The sequence below is a fragment of the Orbicella faveolata genome, unplaced genomic scaffold, assembly GCF_042242905.1.
Source record: "Orbicella faveolata isolate gen_17 unplaced genomic scaffold, um_ofav_v1 contig_1, whole genome shotgun sequence".
Classification (NCBI taxonomy): Eukaryota; Metazoa; Cnidaria; class Anthozoa; order Scleractinia; family Merulinidae; genus Orbicella; species Orbicella faveolata.
The window spans coordinates 25,725,001-25,748,918 of record NW_028301536.1 but is presented as its reverse complement, the minus strand read 5'-3'; the positions used below and the strand labels follow the sequence as shown (position 1 = coordinate 25,748,918).

Here is a 23,918-nt window from a genome sequence, read left to right as displayed (position 1 = left end):
TCCACATAGCCTTTACCTGATCACATATACAATTTCTTTCAAAGTATTCCCGATATACGAGCAGAACAACTTTGAAAAAATGTATGCACAATTTAATATTGTGTTATATGGAATTTTTGCCGAAATTCACACGATTTTGATTGGTCGTTTTAACCATACATTTAAAATACACACGAACAGCATTTGTCTCAAATAAAAGATATGGAAGTGAAATGAAAAAGCAAGTTTTGTTCAGGGGCTTTTGATTTCAGATCCGTCATTCTAATTCGTAAATTCTGACACCTTCCTTGCGCTCAAAGTTTATGCTGTAAAATGTTATCAAGATTTGTCATAAGTACAACGTAAAAACTTGGGGAAAATACGCTACATTGCATGCGGCAAAATTACGGATGAAAATAAACCAAACAAATTACAGACAAACGCACATGTACCTGACATGAGTATCGGGAGATTGAAAACGTTCGCATCTCGCCACCATGAATAATTCGCGAGGCCGAGTGATTGAAATAGGCTCCGTTTTGTTGTGGCTTGGCGTAATTCCTTCAATGGCTTCCTCTGAATTGAAAAAAGCAAAGAAAACTAACAGAATTACAGTTTGCCAAGAACATATGTTGCTATGACTGAAATTATTCACTGGTTCAAACATAACTTCAACTCTCTCAAAATCAGAAAATTTGGTTCTTTTGAATTGAGACTAAAGCACTGCCTTACCTGGCTCATCTTTGTCAGCTAACAGTATAGAACTACAGCCTTGGTACTATTTAATCTTGGGTCTACCGACGTGGACTCACTAGTTTCATATGTTTTAGGCATCGAAATATTCGCTAGCTCCTTTGTTCCCTCTCATGTGCAACTGGGATAACAAATTCAAGTTGAGCGCCAATTGTCTTACTGCACGTTCTTCACTGGCAAAAGAAGGAATGTGATTGGTTCACGCTGCGAGAGCCGCACGGGATATTTCACTGTCACAGCGTGTTGTTTATATGCTGATTAAATAACTGTATTTTTTTTAATCAAAAAAGGAAAAAAACTTAAATTCTACGAGTAAAAAGGCTTTTACTATAGGCTGGTTCCTAAATGATTATTACGATCGTAAAGTTCAGCTATCGTTGCGTTATCGATCATGCATGTGGAGACCACTCTCCAGCGATCTCAGTGATCGTTCCGACAACAATTATCGCATGTGATTCAAATCGTGTTGCACGAACTTTTTGTGCTTTTCAAGTATTTAATCAAAACCAGTGAAACAGGCATTGACGGTTCTTTGTTTCTGTGGATGCCAGACGTCCGCATTTATTTGTTAGAAACAAAAGTAAATTTTTTTAAAAAATGTATCTAACAAAAACTAAAAAAACCTCCTATCTTTGTTTGTAACAAAATAAACTGCCTTTCGTTTACCTTCTCTTTTCTTAAGCTGGAGTTGTTGGAAACGTTTAGATTTATCCAAAACATAGTGTTTCGCAACGAAATGCAAATCCATATAGGAAATAAATCAAGAAATGAAATTTGGAAAAATAACGTTATAAATATGCAATGTGATCCGGGATAAAAATTTCAAAATTTTCCAAGGAATGTGTAGGCTTATTGGCGTTTTTTTCCCCAGATATTTTACAGCTTTTGGAAGCAAATATATTCTCCAATATAACATGTAAGAGCTAAAACGTTTACTGAATATTGCTTTTCAAATGATCACATGTTCGGATATTTGTCCTCGGAGAATATCTGTTCCGAAAAAGGAACAGTTTTGCGAGAGCGAAACTCGAGGAAAACTGCGAGCTTCAAGGAACAGGAAAAATATCCGAGCATATATTGAAAGTCAAATGGAGATTGTGTTTATATTTGTTACCCCTGAAATACTTTTTGCAACATGCAAAATTTGAAAACTCGGGACGTGACGAGTTTAGACCAGTCGTGTGCGAGGGAAAATACTTGATGGATCATAGGGTATGATATCTTCTGCACGCAAAATCATATGCTAATGAGGCCAACAATGACGTCACGACGAATTCGCTCATAACAAATTACAAAAAGACCTGTTTTTGGTAAGTTAATGTTTTGCACTTGCTCTCTTTTAATGAGTGTCTGATTAAGCTTGCTTTTCATCGTACTGTATAGCAGCATATGAATACCCTTTAATTTTTGAATATAGATTTAGCTTTAAGTAAGTCACGAAGGACCGCTGTCCTCATTACATATATCATGGGTGACAAATTGCTCCTTAATTTTGACGCGAGACTTCAGCGTTAATCATTATGTCACATGTGAAATTACAAAATTGCCATGGCAACGTTGGCGCAGAATTTCTCGATACAATAAACAAGTCAAAAACCCAGGATTGCAAGCGACACCTTCCACCCATGATATTAAAAAGTAATCAAATAGTATATTCGTGAAATTAAGAAATATTTTCGCTGGCGTTTTGTCAAAATTCAAATAATTTCCCTCGCCTGAAGAGTTGGGAAATTATTACAATTTTGACAAAACGCCCGTGAAATTATTTCCCAATTTCACTCGTCACCATTCGGCCACCCATTTGGCTAATTTTGCTGATGTCTTTATTAATGAGTAAGGGTTCTATGCGATTTTGGTATGTTTTATTCCACTTGTAGCCGATATTTTGCCATCCTGACCTCACACTTGGTCCATAACTCATGTATGTTAAATAAAACATTGGAGGTTGGAAGCATTTTTGCTTCGTACACGTCGCCACCCCCTTGTCCATAAACTATCCGGATTAAGCTGTCTCCAAAAAGCATACATGAGGAGATTTTATCAGGTCTATGAATCTGAGGATAACTTAAACATATGAATTGATAATAACAGTTTCCACGATTTTAATTTGATTTTTTCAATGTATTATCCCGTTTCATTATGTTCATATTTTCATTTAATTTTCCGATCTATTTTTCGTTGAACAAAAGTATGTGTGTGCAACTGATATGACAAATTAAAATTCGAAATCGCAAAGCAAAGTAAAGAGGACATTTTACGTCAAGAGCTCAATTAGGTTTTGTTCCCTTTTTTCAACAAAGGCTCTTTCATGTTCAGTCATTGCCGCAAGTTTCTTCTGAGTGAACTAACATTTACTTAACACCAAGACTCCCTTCATTTTCATTTCTCTGCCGAAAGCATGCAACTATCATTTGCTTTGATAATACATTTTTAATTTTCGAACTTCCAACTGATTTTCACTGCCATTAAAATAAAATTTTCAATTACAATTGGGTCTGAATAACTTGATTTCAAGCTGTGTTTTGATTTCGTCAAGGGAGCAACAGTCGCCGCGTTTGTGTTAAAATGGCAAATAAAAAGCTGTCATGAAATACAAATACAAGATCCAGAAAAGAACGAGTGTTGGTTTAGAAACTTCCGACATCTGAGTCTTTTCCCTTAAAACCTCATCAATGTCCCTTTGAAAGCTTCTTGAAGGTTTAATTATGAACAGATGAAGTTTCTCATACTGTGTAAACAACCACTTTTCTTATGTGATGCAAGGTTTGAAATTTTATCTCCAACCATGCGGCCAGTTGCTGTTGAAGATACATTGATTTTACTGCAGTTTTTATGTGGTTTCAAGTTGGTTACGGTTACCCAAAGTTGTCAATATGGCATTTAAGGACTGGATAATACTCATTTTGCTCATTGGTTGTTTTACATGTCCAGGTTTGTTGTCACCTATTTTGTTCTCTGTTTTGTTTCGAGGTTCTTGCTCAAGCTCTTCAAGCTCATTCATGGCTATCAGTGCAAAGTGTGTTGAAATCACAGTGGAGTAAATTAATAGAGTTAATGATACAGAAAGAGAAAAATAAGGAAAAATATGGATTGTGATGGCCTCATGGTTAGTGCGCTCGTCTCCGGATCGAGCGGTCCGGGTTCGAGCCCTGGCCGGGGACATTCTGTTGTGTTCTTGGGCAAGGCACTTTACTCTCACAGTGCCTCTCTCCACCTAGGTATATAAATGGGTATCGGCGAATTTAATGCTGGGGGTAACCCTGCGATGGACTAACATCCCATCCAGAGGGGAGTAAAAATACTCCTAGTCGCTTCATGCTACAGAAACCAGGATAAGCTCCGGTCTGATGGGCCACTTGGCTCGTATGCAGGCTTTACCTACGGATTGTTACAAGGGATTCACCAGTTAGATTTCTTTGCATCAGGGTAGTTAGCTTCATTCAGCTGCAAGGAAATCTGTCATAAGATGAACTTTTGGACTATTCCCGCTATCTCGAACTCGCGAAAATAAAATAAAACCTCATATTATAACAATATGTAGTTAGCAGAAGATTTATTAACATCGTTCAGGTATATATACGACAAATAGTCGGCGGAGAAGGAAAAAATGACGACGAATTTACATTGAAAGGCACACTTAGTATAGTGCTTTATCTTTAATCGATGCAGGGTGATTGACATTAAAAAATTGTAAAACAGACAGGTGAAAGACAAACACACCCGCATACGAAATTGATTAATTCATACATTGCTCAAGGACAAGGAGGAGGTTTTTTGCCGGTATTTAACAGATTTAAGCACAAAAGCGGGAAGTTTTGAAAAGGCGAGAACAAAAAGTAGGCTGAAAAGTAAAAAAAAAAAAAATAATAATAAAATAAATAAAAAAATAAAAAATAAAAATTAAATAGAAACCTTACGGCAGGTTAAATTTAAAGATCGTTTTCCATCGCTAACTCGGAGATTAAGATTAAGATTAGGATTAAGAAAAACTAGCAAAACGTAAATAACAAGTTTGCACCAGACTGGCAGCCCTTCAATTTTATTTATACTCTCATTCTTATACGCAAAATTGTAAAGTTTACTTTATTTCATTTTTTAACTCAATGATCATTCCTCTCCACAGTCGCAAACACAAAATGCCAAAACACTCCAAGGATCGTGTTTGCAATCGAGTCGTCCCAGGCAATCTCCGAAATAGACTTTGAAAATCAACGAATTTTGATCAATACGGTTGTGTTGAATCTGGAGGGGAATGCAGCTGATGTTGCTGTCGTACTTTATAATACAGACGTCCACGTAAACATTACGTTTGGTCAGTTTCACGAATTTGTGCCTTTGCACAATGCTGTCTCTAGTCTGTTGCGTCTGACACCGGTATCCAGCGGGAGCGATTTGGAAAAACTGTTCAACACTACGTTCACGAGGACACCAGAGGCATTCTTGATGTTGAAAAGGGAAGTAAATTCAATCTACCCAGAGGGGTTTAAAGTCCCTGATGGAAAGCTTGGAGGAGTTAAAAAGATTGCTGTCATTTTTGATAAAGCAAGTAATATCAGAGATATTGCTGACTTTCACGATGTAATTCATGTTGTTGACTCCGACGACTTTTATAATTCTTCAGTGTCTGACATGGTTACGGAGGCACTATGTTACGGTAAGCGTTTTAATGACTTGACGATACTGTAGAAAATATCATGCGTGTTAAAAAAACTCTTGTTCAAAGCATTCGTATTTCGGAGTCATCATGATCTGACCGGGTAATCCCAGTTCAGGTTCGAAGTTTCGAGGTCTCGACCAATTTTTTGACTAAAACATCTACTTTTCAGAATTAGACATATGGGTTGTCTCCTTTTTATTCTTGAAGGGTATAATCTAACTACTTTTGAAATTAATGAAAATGAACGAATAATGCATATCGATGCATATTCTGAGTACAAATATTATTAACATTTTTTATAAAGACTACAGCTACCACGATCCTCTGCAGGCGCGTCACGTAAGGAAATTAGCCATTAGAAAGGGGCATTCATAAAGTTTCGAAGTCGAACGGCACGCAAATCGCCGAAGGACGCGATGTTTTGAATAAAACTGATAAGCATATACAGAACTTTGAAATAGGTTATTCCAGGAGCCCATGACCCGGAGCCTCCATCTCCCATACTAACCCTTGGAATCAATCCTTTCCCGTATCTTGTTATTTTTAAAATCTGAACCCTGGTTATTACACCTTATTCTATTGATCGTTATTTCGTATTTGTAGCCTTGATATCCAGATCCAGATCCAGTTCAACCAAAACAACGGCAACTTCAATCCAGATCTATCGTAGCTCTGTCAAGGAATCTGGAAGCATCCCTAGCGGTGCAAACTATGTTTCTGCGTCTTCATCAGCTTTTATTTCTCTAACCTCACCAGCAAGTGAAACTAGAATGTCTTCAGAACAATCAACGCAGCATACATCTTTAACCGGACCACCTCTCATGACTTCTGTGTTTAACGTTTCCTTCATTACCACGCAGCCTGTTATGAATGAAATGACTCATACAGTTTTTGTCTCCAGCGTTTCACACTCGTCAAATTTAATGACGTCTTTTAGAGAAAAAAACAAAACGCAAGTTTTGGATGTTGCCTCAATCGCAAGAGTACCGAACACATCACAACTAATAAACCTTGTTACAATTGCACCTTCTACGACAGTCGAAGTTACGGTTATGGCGTCGAGAACCAATCAGGACAGAGAAGACCTTATAAAGAAACTGCTGGAGGGTATGCAAAAAGCTCATTGACCTTTTTATGATAAACGAATAGAAACTTCGACTTATGGTTTCTTTTCTCTCTTGATCCTAGAGCGGTTGTAAAGACGGCTGGTTATTTTGTATTTTTTTTAGATGTATGTCAAAAATTATGCCAAGAGTAAGAGTTTTACTTAAAGTTCAGAAAGACATCGTTTGTGTTTAGTTGCTATTTTAAATTTTGTTTTAACTGTCATTGGAACTAGTTTAAGAATGTGCCTACTCCATGAAATGAATGTAGGTCTTTCATGTGTGGTGAAATATCTTCTATTGGTTTTATGTTGTTTTACTTGACCTAGCAAGTTTAATATTTTCTCCACAGATCGTAGATTTGTCTTGAACTTCAACAACACACACATTGACGTCGAAAACAGCACATTTCTCGAGGTTAGCACTCATCAATGGATGTATTTCGTTTTCTTTACGAACGTTTGTGTTCTCTTGTGACTAGAGAATACAAATAGTTAAACTTCTAAGCACAGAATGTTGGTCACTGATATGATCGCCGGATGCTCTAAAGCTAATTTTTATTCCTACAGTCATGCCATTATTGGTAGGTCATTGCAGTTACTTCATTTTTATTTTTTATTTACACTGCGTATGTTACACTACATTTACAGTACATTACTTAGATTACAATGCTGGCTATTGACAACACCCAACCTAAATCTACTTGCAATAAACTACATTGCTGGTTTACACTTATCACTTACGAAATGTTATATTTCATTACCTACTCACAATGCACCATATTCAGGTTACTTTATTGTCTCCAACTTCGATAATTGCAAACTTTCTTTTACTTTGCAGGATTATTTTAGAAAATCTGCATCCCTTCTGCAATTTGGAGACTTTTTGGACAGCATTACGAACGCATCTCGTCTAGTAAGTTGAAATAATTCAAAATGATGGTAATGCGTTTAGTAGAACAATTTTACGTGATTACCATTAATTTTATATTGATTTAAGTATATTTTCCACTTAAACAGATATCAACTCCGTTGGACGTTCTCCATGCTTTGGAGAAGTTCACTGGAATGATTGGAGAAGCAATAAGAAAGAAAAACGTTAGGAATTCCGGCGATTTAAAATTTCATGCAGGGGGCCTTGGTATGTTACAAAAAATATTGTTTCTAGTTACTTTGAGGGTTGGAATGTGAACCTTCTTTAGCAAGCTACGTTTTGTTGCAGCAATGAATTTGAATCTATATTTAACATGAAGCCATTCTCCATTCCTTCCAAGTGTCACGCATTCTGCTAGTCAACATATCTACCTTTCAAGGGATACAGTTAGGAATTCTTGACGCAGATAACAGCTCAGTCTTTTTCCCAAGAGAAGTATTTAGTCACGTGATTGGCAATGCAATCAAAGGTAAGCAAGCTATCAGTGACAATGTCTCCACATGTGTACGCGGCGCACCTATTGCAACCCAGCTACCCGATAGACACTTTGTATAAATATTTGCGCCGATATTTGAATGGCAATAATAATACATCATGCCTCATATTCGAGTAAAATTCCTTTGTCTGGAAACATCAATACGAGGCTAAGGATGTATCAAGAATAGACCAATTTCGATATATTAAAATTTAGCCTAAAACAATAGACCTCAGCACGAGGCTCTAGGGAATAAACTCCACAAACTCTGCAGTTATTCCCCGGAGCCTCGTATTGAGGTCTATTGTTCTAGGCTGAATTTTAATATATCGAAATTGGTCTATTGTTATTCAAATATGGGTGCCATTTATGTAAAGTGTCTATTGTAAAGGAACTGTGCGACTGACAACTGTTATTTTAGTATTCGAGCCGAAGGGCGAAAAACGGTTTCCCTCTCTCCTTATGTTTAAATACCATTATAATAATTATTACTGACCAGCTGCCATTAATAAACGCTGTAAGGGATAGCTTGAAGTCTTTATATTCATAGATACCGCCGTGTTGGTTAGTCTGGTGTTTGATCCATTCCAAGTGCTGCAGGATCCCCACACATTTGACAAGTAAGTTTTGTTAAACGATATTTATTATACGATCAGATATTTTCCCAGACTTTTTGCTTACAGCCAATATTGGTTGCAAACAAACTAGCGGTCACTAATGAGGAAAACCATGACATTAAAAGAAGACGACAATGGCCCTGGCCTAGATATGATTCCACCATCATTTGGAGTCACATGTTGAGATTTCCCAAGTTTTTTATTTACGGAATTTTCTGACTAAGAAACCCAGTTATACCCATAATAGAATTAGGAGACGTGAAATAGAAAAGTTTGACATTTGTTGACCATTTGTGAAGAATCAGAATATTCGAAGTTCGCTTTTAAGTCACGAGGAACGAAATCACGCGCACTAATTAAAAATGTAAAGTCTGTAAAATAGATTTTATGGGATAACAATCCGGAAAATTATTGATTGTCCTGCTAGTTTATTTTCTTCTTATTAACTGTTATAGCTCTGAAGATAACCAGACAGTGGCAAGTAAGGTTGTTAATGTCTTCACACAGCCACCACCACCAAGTCAATTGTCCAGACCAGTTAAAATTGATGTGAAACACAATAAAGTGAGTATAGCAACCACACGATCACTCCGCATATTAGCTTATATTTTCTCAGTTCCATACATGAACAACTCATGATTCCCACCATGGTTAATAGAGGGGAATGGTTATGAAACTCGGCAAAGTTCTTTGTTGTATGTTTTTGCTCTCTTTTTTGTCCTTGACCGTGCACAAAACACAATAGTTGTTTCCCACTGGCCGAGGGACTAACCAATAGAAACGTTTTGGTTACGTAACTCATGCATAGTGTATGAAGGCAAAACGCTCGCTGGACCTTCCAACATAAATCTTGGCATCTTTGTTTGCTCCTTTGATGTTTGTCGGGCTTTATAACCATTCCCTTCTACTAACTATGTTCCCACTTATGTTGCCTACATGACTCGGCATGCGCAGTGTAGAATTTTAGATTTCTTGTTCACAGTTACATGTAGTAAAACCATAGTGTTTTCGTGTAAGATGTTTTTAACGTTAATAATTTCTTAAATTTGTTTTCCTATTTAGAATGACTACTCTACTCCTCAGTGTGTTTTCTGGGACTATACACAAAGGTTCGAACCACGGTACCATTTCAGTGTAATTCCGTTTCATTTCAATCGTGGTGGGAGACAAGCTGGGCAGACGATTAGTGCATTAGACTCCGGAACCAGCAGACCGGGTGCAAGCGCTGGTCTGGGACGTTGCATTGTGTTATTTTTGCTGAAAAGTTACTCACTCATATAATGCCTCTTTTCACCCAGGAGTGTAAATAAAATAATACCGGAGGGAAACCTTAGAAAGGGGGTTATCTGCGATGGACTACAATCCCACCAGGGAGGGTAAGAGAGTAGGGGGTGGGGATGAGTTGTTCAATCAAGGACTGTGAGTCGTGCCTTAGACCTCCGAGGACGTTACCTCAGTCAATTTATTTTACTACCGGGTAATCATAATCCTCATGTGTAACTGTTAAGTTTTTCCCCTTCTGATACTTTATTAATTCTCTCAGCCTAACGAATGAGCTGAGCGTTCTTCTCGATAAGGCCGTCTGCTGTGTAAGTAATTATTAGTGCCATTACGTTGGTTTGCATAGTACCTTTGATTTCTTGCAGGAGTGCGCGTACTCCATTTGGGGAATGGTCCAAACGAGGCTGCTATGTGTTTTCTAGTAATGAGGGACACACAGAGTGCCACTGTGATCACATGACCAACTACGCAGTGCTCATGGGCACTACAAAACAGGTTTAAGTATATCGAGTTTAAAATATTGTTTAAATAGCAAAAAAGTGACTCAGTCTGAACAGAAGCCCATGGGCTCCTGGACTGAACGAACAAAGGTGAACGCTGTAGCTTACAACCCCGCTTGTTTTTTATGTCTATTTAAGGGCCCATTAACCGATCTTTTCGAGCCGTTGCTAGGGAAAATTTATTCTCATATAACCTCGTCATTTCTAGTTACTTCAGAGTTATTTCATGTGTTTTAACTTTTTCATGATCAGCAACACTAGTGATGACGTCATCAGGCCATGCCCATGATCATGTGACTAATACTGAAAAAACGCAAAGGCTCCCAAGCAAATTACTTTATCGGGATTTTTTTCATTGATTTATTATTTTAATTTAAATCCTCATTACGCTATGCATCGATTTTGTTTCATTTTTAAAAGGTCAGATTTTGAGAGAATTTCAAAATATTAAAAAATGCGTAATTTTCTGAAAAAAGCATGATTTCGAAAAAGGAATGCATAGCTATGTTTCCAACGTTGGCTTTAATCGAAATCCGTCAAAAAAGGCTGGATTTATAGAAAAACCGCGTTTCCTTTAGCATTTAAAGAAACTGGAAGTGCGCTCGATATATATTGGAAGTTACCCTATCAGCGCGTGCGCAATTTACACTACCAGCACACTTCGGTAAGATCAAACAAAGCTACACGGAGTTATCTTTTCCTTTTCTATTGCTCTTGTTTTTCTGTCTTTGTTTTTTTGTCTTTGCTTTTACTTTTTTTACTTTGCATTTTGAGAAACACAAAGAAAAACATCTAAAATGTGAGCGAATTTGGAAGTTATTGAGCTCTTTTTATTTTCTACGCTCAGGTTGACGTAAGTAACCGGAAGTGAAATTTCACCTCCTTAGCAACGCGCGCGAGCGCGCGCATAAATCGGTTAATGGGCCCTTAATATTGTATAGACACGTGTATCGTACTTGAAAATACACCACTCGTAGTATCCATACGAAACTACATCCGGGACCCGAGTAGCGAATTTTCCATATCCTTACTAGTGGGAATATTGATGACGTCATTTCCTCCTTTTTCGCGGTTGTTTGTGCAAACAGTCAGTTTGTCTATAGGATGAAAAGAAAACTACACGGTGGCTTGAAGATACGAATTTTACTTTCTCGTGCTAAAAACAATATTTTACCCACTAGATGCGCTCGATCGTAAAATATCGTTTTTACCACACTAAAATGAAATTCATATCTTGTCGCCGCCATGTAATATCCTCTGTACAGGACAATGATATGAAGATTGAAACATTCTGTTAACCCTGATTCTTTATAATCGCATAGAAAAAGCAGAAGATTGGACTTGTTTCTACGCCATTAAATATTTAGCTTATGATGTGGTTGACTTCAAAATAAAATGTAAAATATGTTACATAAAGTAAATTCGTAAACGGCCGTTTTTTTTTTTAAACATCATAGGTCCTATGCGCCAAGGATGAACACATATTAAGTGTGCTGACTTACGTTGGATGTTCTTTTTCCATTGTTGGCGTCTTCCTTACTGCTATCACCTTCTTGTCATTACCGTGAGTGCATAAAACAGATTTCTCTACTTTAAAAGTACCTACCGTGGCAAATATAATTTATTCTCGGTTTTTAATTGGCTCGAATTTAGCCTCTCCTGCCCGAAGTCAACAACAACAGTGGAACCTCGATATAACGAAGGGCTAAGGCACAGGCAAAATATGTTTGCTATAACGAGGTTCTTCTCCATACATTTTGCTATTACTGGTGTGAGGAATATCGATCGTTATACCGAGGATTTCGTTATATAGAGGTTCGTTAAATCGAGGTTCTACTGAATTTTGTTTTCTCTACAGTAAACAAACTAAGAAAACACCAAATAGACAACTGAATGAAAGAAGTTTTAATAAAACAGAAGTCACTGTGCTAAAAGTTCCTTATTGATTTTTTTGTTTTTTTTTATTTTGTAGGGTAATCAAATGTGACATCACAAAGATTCATTTGAATTTGTCAATCGCCGTTGGAGTTGCACAAGTCCTCTTTTTGGCAGCGGGATCCGAAAATCTTGTTCAGCGTGGGGTAATCAAAAGAGCATCTCATTGATCTGTTTGATTTCTACCTTATATAATTTAATTGTAATAGCGCAGATACGTTCTTGATTTAAGGAACAATTGTTATCTGCGCCAAAGGCTACACTGATACCAAAACGATCCCATACGAGGATTTCAAACCAAAAAAAAACCCGATCCTTCAACAAGTTTAACAGATGCTGTAATCAGTACATCTGTTATTGGACGCTGAACTGATCATGTTCCAACCGCGCGATGCATAAGATGTACAGAAGGCCAATCAGATTTGTTTTTGATCGTATAAGGCGGATCACGTTAGACAAATGTAGCTTTGGGCGAGAGGGCCATGGCCGCCTTAAAGAAGAGCACAAATTTTCTCCAAAACTTTCGTTTTCGCCACAATTCGGTCCAATTGACCATTCTTAGCCTCTAACGAGCAAAATTTGGCTCGATGAAGGAATTCATACACTTTTGGTTAATCGGGACATTAAATTCATGATTAGTTCTTAATACAAGATTTCGCAAAGTGAAGGTGCGGACCAAGAAAACCCGTGGAAAATTGCCTACCAATGCAAAAACAAGCGTATAGGACTTGGGAAGGAAGAATGAGTTCAAAACACTCCAATCTTTTTACCTCAGATAGATCGGGGCGAATGACAAGCACCTGGATAGCTTGGTCACGCGACCTACACACTCTGAGAGGCTGCTGACACACTATCATTGCTACAGCTCAATTATAGTAACAGAATGACGGGGAGAAAAGACAATATATTAATACTAATCCATTCATTGATCTCGAATTAAGTTAATGTCTCACTGAATAGGTTATCTGCAAACTCTACACTGGATTGCTATTCTACTGCTTTATGGCTGTATTCACATGGATGTTCGTTGAAGGAGTGCATCTTTATCAAATGATCGTAATAGCTTTTGTCAGCCGGAGCATGATCAGATTTTATTTCACTCTTGGCTGGGGTAAGTTTCCTCTCACCACCTAGGGCGTAAAATCTGACATCTGTTAATATTCGTTTTCTGGGCTTAGCAGGGTTTTAGGACTTGGGTTTGGACAGGGAAGATTCTTGAACTAGAGCAGATTTCTTCAATCCTTTCTCATACAGCTTTATAGTTTTCTCCTTCAACAGACTTGTCAGTGCATGATGCGTCTAAGTTTTACTACTCTACCGTTTATATAACATTAATCGCTTGCAATCTGTATGGGAATAGGATGTGCTTGTAGTTTGAGGCACTTGTCTCGTTGCGGTAGTAAAATCTCAATTTCCCTCCATCTTTTGTCCGCATGCAGTTCTGGCCCAGGTTAAGTCCTCGGACACTCCAAGTACAACGGTAATTGGTCAACCTCTTGCCATCTCAGTTTCTGAATACTTTTACTTGTGTCAAATCTTTGTTTAATGGGCCTGAATGAAAGCGATCGCCCAATAAAGTGTGCATATACTGTTTTAACCTAAGAAATTCGAGGACTAACCTTATTACTGAATGAGAGAAATAACTGTTTACAGGTCTTCCTGCTTGCATTGTTGTAATTGTTACAAGCATCGCAGGAGACGGATTTGGAACGTCAAACTTGTGAGTACTAAGCACTTTCCGTCGCTTTTGGCCAATTAGCTTATTAAACGCAACCGAGCTAGATTTTGTTTTAGGACTGCTTCCGTTACTGGTTCAGGTTGTGGGTGTCGCTCCTGCCAATTGTTTGCAAAATTTACAAGTCACTAAGAAGACATCTCAGTAATGTAGATTCATGTCTGTCACACTTAACTATTGTTAATTTTTTCCCTCTAAATTACAGTTGTTGGTTATCTCCAGTGGGTGGTGCAATCTGGGGCTTTGTTGGACCAGCGGTTGCAGTTATAGGGGTAGGTCTGCTGTTTATGTCCGTGAAGTTTCCTGGTTTATGGTGTGGATGTATGGCCTCGCGGCTTAACAAAAAGTAAAAAAAAAAACAACAACAAAAAACAACAACAAACAACAAAAAACAAAAAACAAAAAAACAAAAAAAAAAAAACGCCTAGCAAGAAAAAGTCTTTTGCTAAGCCTTTAAGCTGTAGTTAATTTTCTCACTGACCCGCAATAGCCGAATAATAAGAAAGTAAGGCTGATATTGAGGCCAGCTGGAACTCCGCGCCGATTGAGGAATAGCCTATGAAAAGAACTGTTATTTAATTACCTATGGAGGTAAATGTCATTGAGTGACACTACACCATTGTAATGAACACAATAAATGACTACTGACATATCCTAACTCCGGCTTTAATATATTTGCATGCCAGCGTCTTGAACGCATTTTTCAAGTCAAACTGCATTTCTTATTTGATAACATAAAACTTAACTAGTGTGGCTGGATAAACAGATTCTGAATTCTCCCTCTATAAATAGATCAACTTATATGTGTTGGTTTGTGTTCTTCGTGTTCGAATTAACATCAGCAAGAGAGAAGGATTGAGGGCTCAATTAAGGTGAGAATTTTCAGTTCGTACTCTTTCCTTAGGCTGGCTCCCTTTGCAAGAATTTTCGAGTTGAGCCAGTCAGTAATACCAGTCAATGATCTATTTATTATGGACGATTGTTAACACCTATTTTTACCTTCATTGAAAAGTAGAACTATAAGTTCCCAGTTGGGGATAGCGAATAAATTCGGAGAATATCTCGGATGGGACCGTAAAAATGAACGAAAATAATTCGACACACCTCCTACTTACATTTGTGTCTAAGAGAGTACTAATAAAAAAACTTGGAGAGACATTGACATTTATTTAGCTGCGTATAAGGCAGGTAAAACAACAAAAGAGTCGTTCTTTATGGCTGGGGCTCGTATATAAAGTATAGGCCGATAGTACAGGTATACTCTTAGTGAAAACGCCGAACTGGTGCTGGTAAAATGCCTCATAAGTTTAATTCAGATTATGTCTTTCTTTTTTTTAGAACAAGTGCACGTGTCTCCCTAGTCTTGCTACCTCTTCTTGGCATCTCTTGGTTTTTTGGAGTATTAGCAGTAAATGATCACTATGTTGTGTTCCAGTATATTTTTACAATATCCAACTCATTACAGGTAAACATTCTTACGTTGTAAGTAAATTTGAGTAATTTCTACCACATGATACAAAATCTAAATTTCCTACAAAATTGTCGAGCAGGTGACACGTGAATTGATTATGAAGTGTTATTATACTTACAGCTATTTTATCTCCACAAGTCAGGAGCATTAGTATGCTCAACTGCAGCTTCCATTTAAGTTTGAAATACTAAGAAACGATCATAGTCTCTTGGTAACCCATATCATGGTCAATTATCTTGCTTTCTACTAAGGTCTACTAAAGGTTCGTGGTAGATTTTTTTATTGAGCCACACATTTGGTTTTACTTATATTACTTCCGTTCGCAGGGACTGCTGATTTTCATATTCCATTGCATTGGCAACTCGGAGGTAATGTAGTACTTCAACTTCAACTTCTTTATCATTTTGCACTATTTACAAGGTTTTCATTAGTATCATAAATATAAAAAAGGAAACATTTGTTGATGGAAAACAACAAAAAGGTATGTGCTTGCATGTAACCATAGTCGGTTACAACACGTTAAGCTCAATGCGGTAGAACAAAAGTACATTACAGGAGAATACATTACTGAAAATACATTACAGAAAACATAAATCGATGAACAGTGAATTCACTGTGTCACTCATCCTAAGAGTGTACTATACAAAAAGTATATGCAGAGCAAAATATAAAGATATAAAGACAGAAGGTAAATGTAACTCGAGTTTCACGCACTAGTGATGATCGCTTAGTGCGTGAAACTCGAGTTACATTTACCTTCTGTATACATTACATATATTGCTACAAGTGACTATTATAAGAACCTAGTAGTAGAACAGCTGAAGAGGATATTAGTGACTGAACAAATCTTGATTGGCAAAATTAACTAACTGATATTGGCCTTGTGATTGCTATGCAGGTACGGCACGAATTTCAAAGAAAAGCTTCCCATCTGAATTGGATGCGGAGTCCTACCAGTCCCTCCTCTCTCAGTACCGCCCGTGTATCTCAGTTACCGTTAGAAGAGGTCAAGCCTAACAAAAAAAGGCTGGCTTGGGTCGACGGAAATATTTAGTATGGTAAAGATAGACCGCGAAGTAAATTAGCAAGTTCCAGGCGGCGTTATGAAGATGAAAACAAAACACCTTTGCTGAGTGAGTTATTCCAGACGTCTGCAAAGGGAAACAACTACTGGTGCTATTGTTTTCATTCGGTGCTTCTTTACGATAACTGACTTGCTCCAAGGACGTTTCCTATTCCTGTACTCTGTGTCGTCCCTTCAGGAGAAAACAAGCCCTTGAGGCGCCCTACTACACTTTCGAGGGAGCGAAAGAACTCAACACTAGTTGAAAACTATTTTTTTCAAAGCGGCGTTTAAACCTGCAGTTGCGTTTAATCAGATAAGAACTTCTCCACACCGTGCAAGTTCCCACAGGATTACTTTTACGCTTAAGGCTGCCGCACACTAGCCTATTTTTTGTCGCAGAACTGCAGATTTTTTGTCGGAGTCAAATTGGGTTAAAATTTGTCGGCCCATCAGCTTGCCACACACTAGCCGATTTTTTGTCGTGACTAACCGCGTTGAGGCTTGAGGCCGAGTCATCCAAAATCAAGATGGCGTCTATTCCACTGACGTGACTCTCAAGACATTTTCTAAAAGCTGGTTTTCAAATGACGTCACTAAAATTCGAACTACAAAACTATTGATCTTCCTGAGATTTTACTTTAATGATGTATAAGAGCAGCTGAAAACTAATATTCATACAAATTTTCGCTCCGAATGGTTTCTTGGTTTTGTAATACACTACGCTTGAATTTCCAAGCTTTTGCGTGACGTGGCATTTACATGACGGCCTAGTGAGCTGTCATTATGGTTAAAAAACTGACTTATTTCGGGGAACTTGGCTATCTGAACAGTTCATGTCTTAGAAAAAGTATTATTTTAAAGTTTTAGAGTCCCTCGAGGGATAAATTCACGGTTTTGTAGCAAAACTCAGTGACAGATGTTTCTGTTGGTTTCCGGCCGCCATGTTGGTGCCCATACGGATGGGCACCAGCATGGCGTCTCCATACAAATCTCTATAAATTTGGGAAAAAAATTTCTTCGCATATCTCGCATAAGAAAAATTCTTGTGAACCGAATTTTGGCGAGTGTCTTTGCATATTTAACTTCTTTCATTTCCCAGATTCTGGACTTTATCTATTGACCGGTTTTAATTGCGTGACACTGAAAACCAGCAATTGGCTGAAGCGCGCGAGCTCCGACAAATTGTCTTGGTCCACCGCACACTAGCCGACAAGGCCCGACAAAACGTTTTACGATCTAGCACTGTCAGATATCGTCCGACAAGCCCCGATCTTGTCGCAGACTTGTCTGAATTCAGCGCACACTAGCCGACAAGTGAAGATTTTTTGTCTGCCGACAAATAATCGGCTAATGTGCGGCGGCCTTTACACAGTAAATGGCTTCAAAGTGAGCTTTATATTTATTTGCATTCAAAATATCTATTCTAAACAAGCCTGAAAACATATGATGAAAGAGCTGCACAGGGCTCCTAAAATCGCCTTTAAAGCCCTGGGGAGATATTTGATCCATGTTTGGGCATTGGGGTGTCGCCGAGGATTTGAAATCCTGACGTAGCTTAGGACAACACTACCCTGTGCAGATAAACACTCTATTCTGAGTAGTTCTTTTTCATATCTTGTAAATCTGGCAAAATAAAATGGTTGATAGCTGTTGCTATTTGTCTGACTGAGACAAGGACATGATTGACAGATCCGTCTTCGCAATTCAGCTCGCTCAGTTCCGTACATTTTGAGCAATCATCCTCAGATTAGACTATCAAATTTTCAAAATGAATCCTGTTTGACTGATAATTTGTTGAATGATAGTAAAATCTCCTCAATCTTGGGGCTGTGTTACGCAGGTTTATTGTCGAATTGATCCACAGAAGGTCTTTTTACTCGATGCGCTTACGACTGGCCGCAGCAACGAGAGTACTGCGCACCGGCTAACGGCTTCGTCTCTGCGCTGTTCACATCGGCACCAGAAAATCATAAAGACAACTCAGGTAACGTCAAGAAATAATAATGAGACTGTCGAAAGAAAGCGGGGGGTGTGAAATAAGTGTGTGAAGCAATGGCATGACACTTGTCAACAACTACACAGGTGAGGCTGGTGAACATGGGTTTCTCTTCAAGATACCACAATAGCCGGATATGACACAGCAATACAATACAATAAACTTTATTTAAACACGGTGAGGAGTAAAGCTGCAAACTTGTGGGGCCGTGTAGAAAATAAAATTTAAAAGAGAAGTAAAATTATCCTATTAGAAAATAGCCCAAAGAAAATACGCGCGCTGATTTTTTTTGAGATTTCTATCGCGTATTAGTATAAATCTACTAGCGTCCTATCACGAATGCCGTTCTCTGATTGGCTCCGCCACTATTTATCTATTCTGCGATAGCTAGTGAGTAGCGTAGCAGTGTGCGCTTGTTGACAAAATGACGGCCGCTTCTTGACGTTTGGAGAAATATTGGTCGAGTTCTTTTTTTCGCGAAAATAAAAAAGATCTCGAAACACATTTCTCTAATACGGACAGAACTTCCTAGTTCAATATAATACTTCTTGTTATGGTTCTTTCTAACCTGTAGACAACCTGTAGTCCCTCTTTCGCTCAGTCCGTCATGCGTGAAAGAAAACCTCGAGGAAAATCGTGGGGGTGAGAAGCGCGCGAAAGTCGCGCGCTTCTCCCCAAAGGATTTCTAACGGCCATATTTTTCTCTCGCGGTTTTTCTCTCACGTCTCGCCGGACGGACTAAGGGAAAGACGGACTTCTCGTAGTCTTTCTAATCTAGCTGATAAATTGATCCAGTCTCGATAAACGCGCGCGCCAAAGGTAAACATTTATTTACGTTTCTCACTTCGCTTTTGTGAACGTTCAACTGAAATAGTTCTTCTAATTAAAACATAAAGGTAAACGGATTCTACTTGACAAAAAACTGTTTATTTTCCCTACACTTTTGATTTTAATTTTACTTTAAACTTAAACACTGGTAAATCTTAACAATAAAGTCTAATGGCCAGAAAAGCGGTGCATCGAAACTAATGATGTAAAAAATCGAGTTAAAAAATTGTATTGTGTAGCTAATTATTCCTCTTGAATGGTAAGGTTCACAACTACTTTGAAGTATGAAAAATAGGCAAAAAAGATGAAAGCGTCTCTATTACAATAGCTAATGAAACAGCGAATGCTTTTCACTGTAAAACCGCATAATTACAAAACGTTAACGAAAGCTCGTGGAAAATAAGTTGTCATGAAATCTCCATTTTTAACAATCTAACATGGTAAAAGAATCATAAAGATGAGATAGTTACGTCTTTGATCTTCAGTTCCTGTTTTTTTTTTTTTTTTTTTTTTAAAAAGAAAAGCATGGAAACTTTGCTTTGCAAATTCTCACTGTTAATTGCGATGGCAGTGTAACGGTCAGCTCCACGCAGAAGGAGATTAAGAAATAAGACGTCGAACATGACTAACATGTGTATTAAACAAGAACGCCTGTGCACAACGAATATGTTCCAATGATCCACAAAATGACCCCTCTCTAGTCAATATCAAAGTTTTCTCCGCTTTACTGGTGTGCGAGTCGTTAACCGTTCACTTGAGCTTATGAACAGTCATGTTATGGCTTGATTAAGGAAAGTGGCCATGAGAATCTCTCATAAGGGTAGAGCAAATGGCTTTAGTTGTAGTTGTAAATGAATAATCTGAGAATAGCCTTCCTAATGTCCTTTTTTAGAAAGGCGTATGCAATTGGATTTGCTGCAACATTGATGATAAACATAAGATGAATTGCCCTATACAATGTGTGAGGAACAACGCATGTTGTGGTTATAAAGCAGTAACAAATGTAATTTCCTCCGGCGTAAGTGACATTGAACAGCGTAATAATCAAAATGGTCATGGCTGCTGCTCTCCTCTCGGGATGTCGCGTCTTCTTGATGACATTGATCTTTGGAAAAGCATAATTATAGCGAACTTGAGCTTCCAGTGCAGCGGTTTGGCGCTGAAGCTTGTTGGCGATGTAAATCAGAATGCAAGTGACCAACACAAAGACTATGGAGGGAATAACTTGAAACATAAAAACTCTGTTGATCTCAAATGTCGCGGTGAATGACTCATTTCCTTGGTAAGAAAAAGCAGACGGCAGGGTGAAGAATATCAATGGAGTAAGCCACGGCATACAAATCAGCAGACTCGGGCTTCTCCTTTCCATCAAAGAGGCATACTTGAGCGGTTTGACTACGGCAACAAAGCGATCCGCTGTTAGAACACACAGGTTCGCGGTAGAGCAGTACATAAAGGTATAGCATATCTTGTACCACAAACCAGCATGGCTAAGATCTATCATGTAGTAAAAGTTCGCGATAAACATGGGTGGTAAGAAGGTCAGCGCAGAACAAAAATCTGCAACTGCAAGCGACACAATGAGCCAGTTCGTCGTAGTGCGCGGAATCCGTTTGGAGATTACAAGGAAGATCACGAGGCCATTTCCAATCAGTGCTAAAGTGGTGAAGGACCAACCCAAATACCAAAACCACATGATGCTAGACATGATGAAGATCTGGATTTGCGATGAGACTAGTGGCGTGGTTTTTACTTGAGCAGTGCGCGGTATCGGGGCATCTCCTTTGTTTGAGATTACAACGGATTGCCAGTTGCTTATTTTAAGAAGTGAGAAAATGCCGACAACGCAATTTCGCGAGTCCTTGATTAGGGCAGCGGCACGGCGAACGCAGTCGCAAACAGTATGCGGAAAGTTCTCGATAATGTCTCAACTTTCTTTTCTCCCCACTCAGGCGATTTCCTCGCTCTATTTAGCTGCTCTGACGCTGAAGCAAAGCACTCGCACGCAGGCTACAGGTACGGTATCATGGTATCGCTTTGTTTGAGTTCAACAATGGAGAACAAGAGAGGATGTGAAACGCTAATTGCCTATTGTGCGATGCCAAAAAGAGACAAAGGCACAGGAATACATGATCGGCGAGAAAAGAAATGCTCGTCAAGTCGTGTCAGGGGGTCCGGTATATAAAGCAAAGCCATGTCCGTAAATTAGACTCATAATTTAGTCCAGATTTGACCCTGCATATCCTTCGACTGATGGCATCTGGTCACAGTCTTGGCTCATACTCCCTGCATGATTTTGGGAGAAGACAACCAGCAGCCTGACACCAATTATGCTCAGCTTTATTTGTCTGATGACTCGGCTCCTCCATCAACACACAGAGACGATCTATTGCTAATTGAGACAATGACTGAAAGCGGCTTAGTTGTCCTAAGTGGACTGATAGACTGATAGTTTGTAACTGAAAAAGAATGTGGGACACCAATCCGTAGACGATGATCTAACAGAGCACATCCCCGTTTCCTTGTGATCATTTTAAAAATCTATTCTAAACATCGCGTCCCATTGTGAAAGTTACTTTTAGTCTCGGTCCCATGATTGCGTAGAGAATGCACAACGGTCAGCGGGTCGCGTCCATATGAATTCGAAATTGAAAGTCTACCGCGTTAAGAGAAAAAAAACTCAGGTTGTTTTGAACTACTGCACTGTTTGCAATGCAGAATGTCTATCTGGAAATCATTTTCAAAGCGCTGGATAGGAAAATTATCTTCTATGTGCTGTTTACTTCGAAAATAAGTAGGGCTTTCCACAATTTTGCGGCATAACTTACGTTGCTAAATAACGTAGTCCTCAATTAAGCCCCCAAAATGTATGAGTAAGACCACACATAATATTAATATTAATTTTGCAAAAATTCTTCACCTGAGACACTCGATTCAGTCGAGTGTGGATCTTCGTCCGCCATTTTGAATTTTTAGAAAACCCCGCTGACCTAGCAGCCCGGCTGCATGCATTTAGTACCCATCATCTGCCCCAGGGAGGGTGGGGGGGGGGGGGTTGAGGGGGATCTGGCTTCTTTTTCACAGGAAATTAATAAATTGTCTACTAAAACATTGTAAAATATGGAAGCAAGGCCAATTGAAGCACCAAACGCTGCTCCGATTTTTCAGAAATGATAGAAAACTAGAAATGGCTCAAAATGTAAAAAGTTGCTCGAAACGAAAAGTTGCTCGAAATACAAGGAAGTTGCCAAAACGTTGCCGAGCAGCTTGTGGAGAGCCCTAAAAATAAATCTTGCCATTCCTGTTCATGAGAATATGAGGCTCCATGGTTGCTGACAGGAATTGCATTCTAACACGGTCGAAATTGGTTTCCTGAAAAGTACTGAAAGGATTAAAGCGAAAAAGATCTCTTTGGAAAGCTCTTTCAAAGCGCCGGACAGTTAAAATTTTTCTTCCCCTTTCCTTACAGACTGCGCTCCGAAAATCGAGGTGCATTTTTTTTTTTTTTGCATATTTGATTAACAAAACCAAGCCTTAAATGATATTACGTCATGTATTAATTTGACCAATCTGGTGTCTTTCCTAAAATAGCCTCGCAGTATCACTACCCTCTAAAATTAGATTAAAAAGATTACCTTTTTTTACCCAAAAAAAGAGCTTTTATTTAATTTTAATGCTATTTTTAACACGACAATCCGTCAGTTAATTACCTTAGCTACTTTATAATATCGCCATGAGGGTCAAATCATCTTTCACAATTGCGTGTGGTGAAACTGTGTGTCACGCAATTCAAAATAGATCAGAATAAAAATTAAAACCGGTCAATAGATAAAGTCCAGAATCTGGGAAATGAAAGAAGGTAAATATGTAAAGACTTTCGCCAAAATTCTGGTCACAGCAATTTTTCTTATGCGAGATATGCGAAGAAATTTTTTACCCAAATTTACAGAGATTTGTATGGAGACGCCATGCTGGTGCCCATCCGTATGGGCACCAACATAGCGGCCGGAAACCAACAGAAACATCTGTTGTATGAATATTAGTTTTCAGCCGCTCTTATACATCATTAAAGTAAAATCTCAGGAAGATCAATAGTTTTGAAGTTCGAATTTTAGTGACGTCATGTGAAAACCAGCTATATACTGAAACTACTTTTATTTACACTTTTCCTCAGTTTTAAGTTCACTGTATATTAAAAAAAATCTTTTTATTTTATGAATAGCTACCCGAAAGTACAAACGACCCCCTAATAGTTGCGCCGGACCCTCCGAAAGTAACCGTAGGCTCGTTACTTCCAAAAGTTATGGCTCACCGCAGAGACGTGACGCACAGTTTACTTCCTTCTTTGGCCATAATGCATAACCCATGCTGCAGCTGGTAACGGTCACGCAAAGTATTCAGTGTAGAGTTACAGCCATTCAGATTCTTCCCCTAACGCTATGCTTTCCAAGTATTCGAACCTTCGCTCCATTTTTTTCAAATGTTTGTCCTTTTGTTTTAAACTTTTCTCGAGTACAGTTGCTTTCGCCATCATGGAGTCCAATGTATGTGTCATTTCTTGTAGAATGCGCTCTCTATCGCAATGATTT

The 23,918-nt window shown here is 38.5% G+C and overlaps 3 protein-coding genes across 3 annotated transcripts in view; 1 reads left to right on the top strand and 2 right to left on the bottom strand.

Annotated features, from left to right (window-relative positions):
* Positions 1-3,461: 3,461 nt before the first annotated feature.
* LOC110043547 (uncharacterized) lies at positions 3,462-18,157 on the top strand. The gene is made up of 20 exons (XM_020749008.2): positions 3,462-3,663; positions 4,856-5,386; positions 5,993-6,496; positions 6,845-6,909; positions 7,333-7,407; positions 7,512-7,632; positions 7,766-7,894; positions 8,451-8,520; positions 8,973-9,081; positions 9,580-9,626; positions 10,164-10,293; positions 11,756-11,862; positions 12,271-12,379; positions 13,194-13,344; positions 13,887-13,953; positions 14,174-14,240; positions 14,761-14,840; positions 15,307-15,433; positions 15,766-15,807; positions 16,338-18,157. Exons 1-20 carry the CDS (start codon positions 3,606-3,608, stop codon positions 16,491-16,493), a joined length of 2,745 nt encoding a protein of 914 aa, XP_020604667.1. The 5' UTR covers positions 3,462-3,605; the 3' UTR covers positions 16,494-18,157.
* Positions 18,158-20,164: 2,007 nt separating this feature from the next.
* Positions 20,165-21,037, bottom strand: LOC110043648 (octopamine receptor beta-1R-like). Its single transcript, XM_020749123.1, has one exon. The coding sequence runs from the start codon at positions 21,035-21,037 to the stop codon at positions 20,165-20,167; it is 873 nt and encodes a 290-aa protein (XP_020604782.1).
* A 1,928-nt stretch (positions 21,038-22,965) lies between these two features.
* Positions 22,966-23,918, bottom strand: part of LOC110043544 (uncharacterized) — a 1,630-nt gene continuing 677 nt past the window's right edge. The window contains exon 1 of the mRNA XM_020749006.2: positions 22,966-23,918. This exon is cut by the window's right edge and continues 677 nt beyond it. Within this exon, the coding sequence (XP_020604665.1) occupies positions 23,738-23,918 (181 nt within the window). The 3' untranslated portion in view covers positions 22,966-23,737.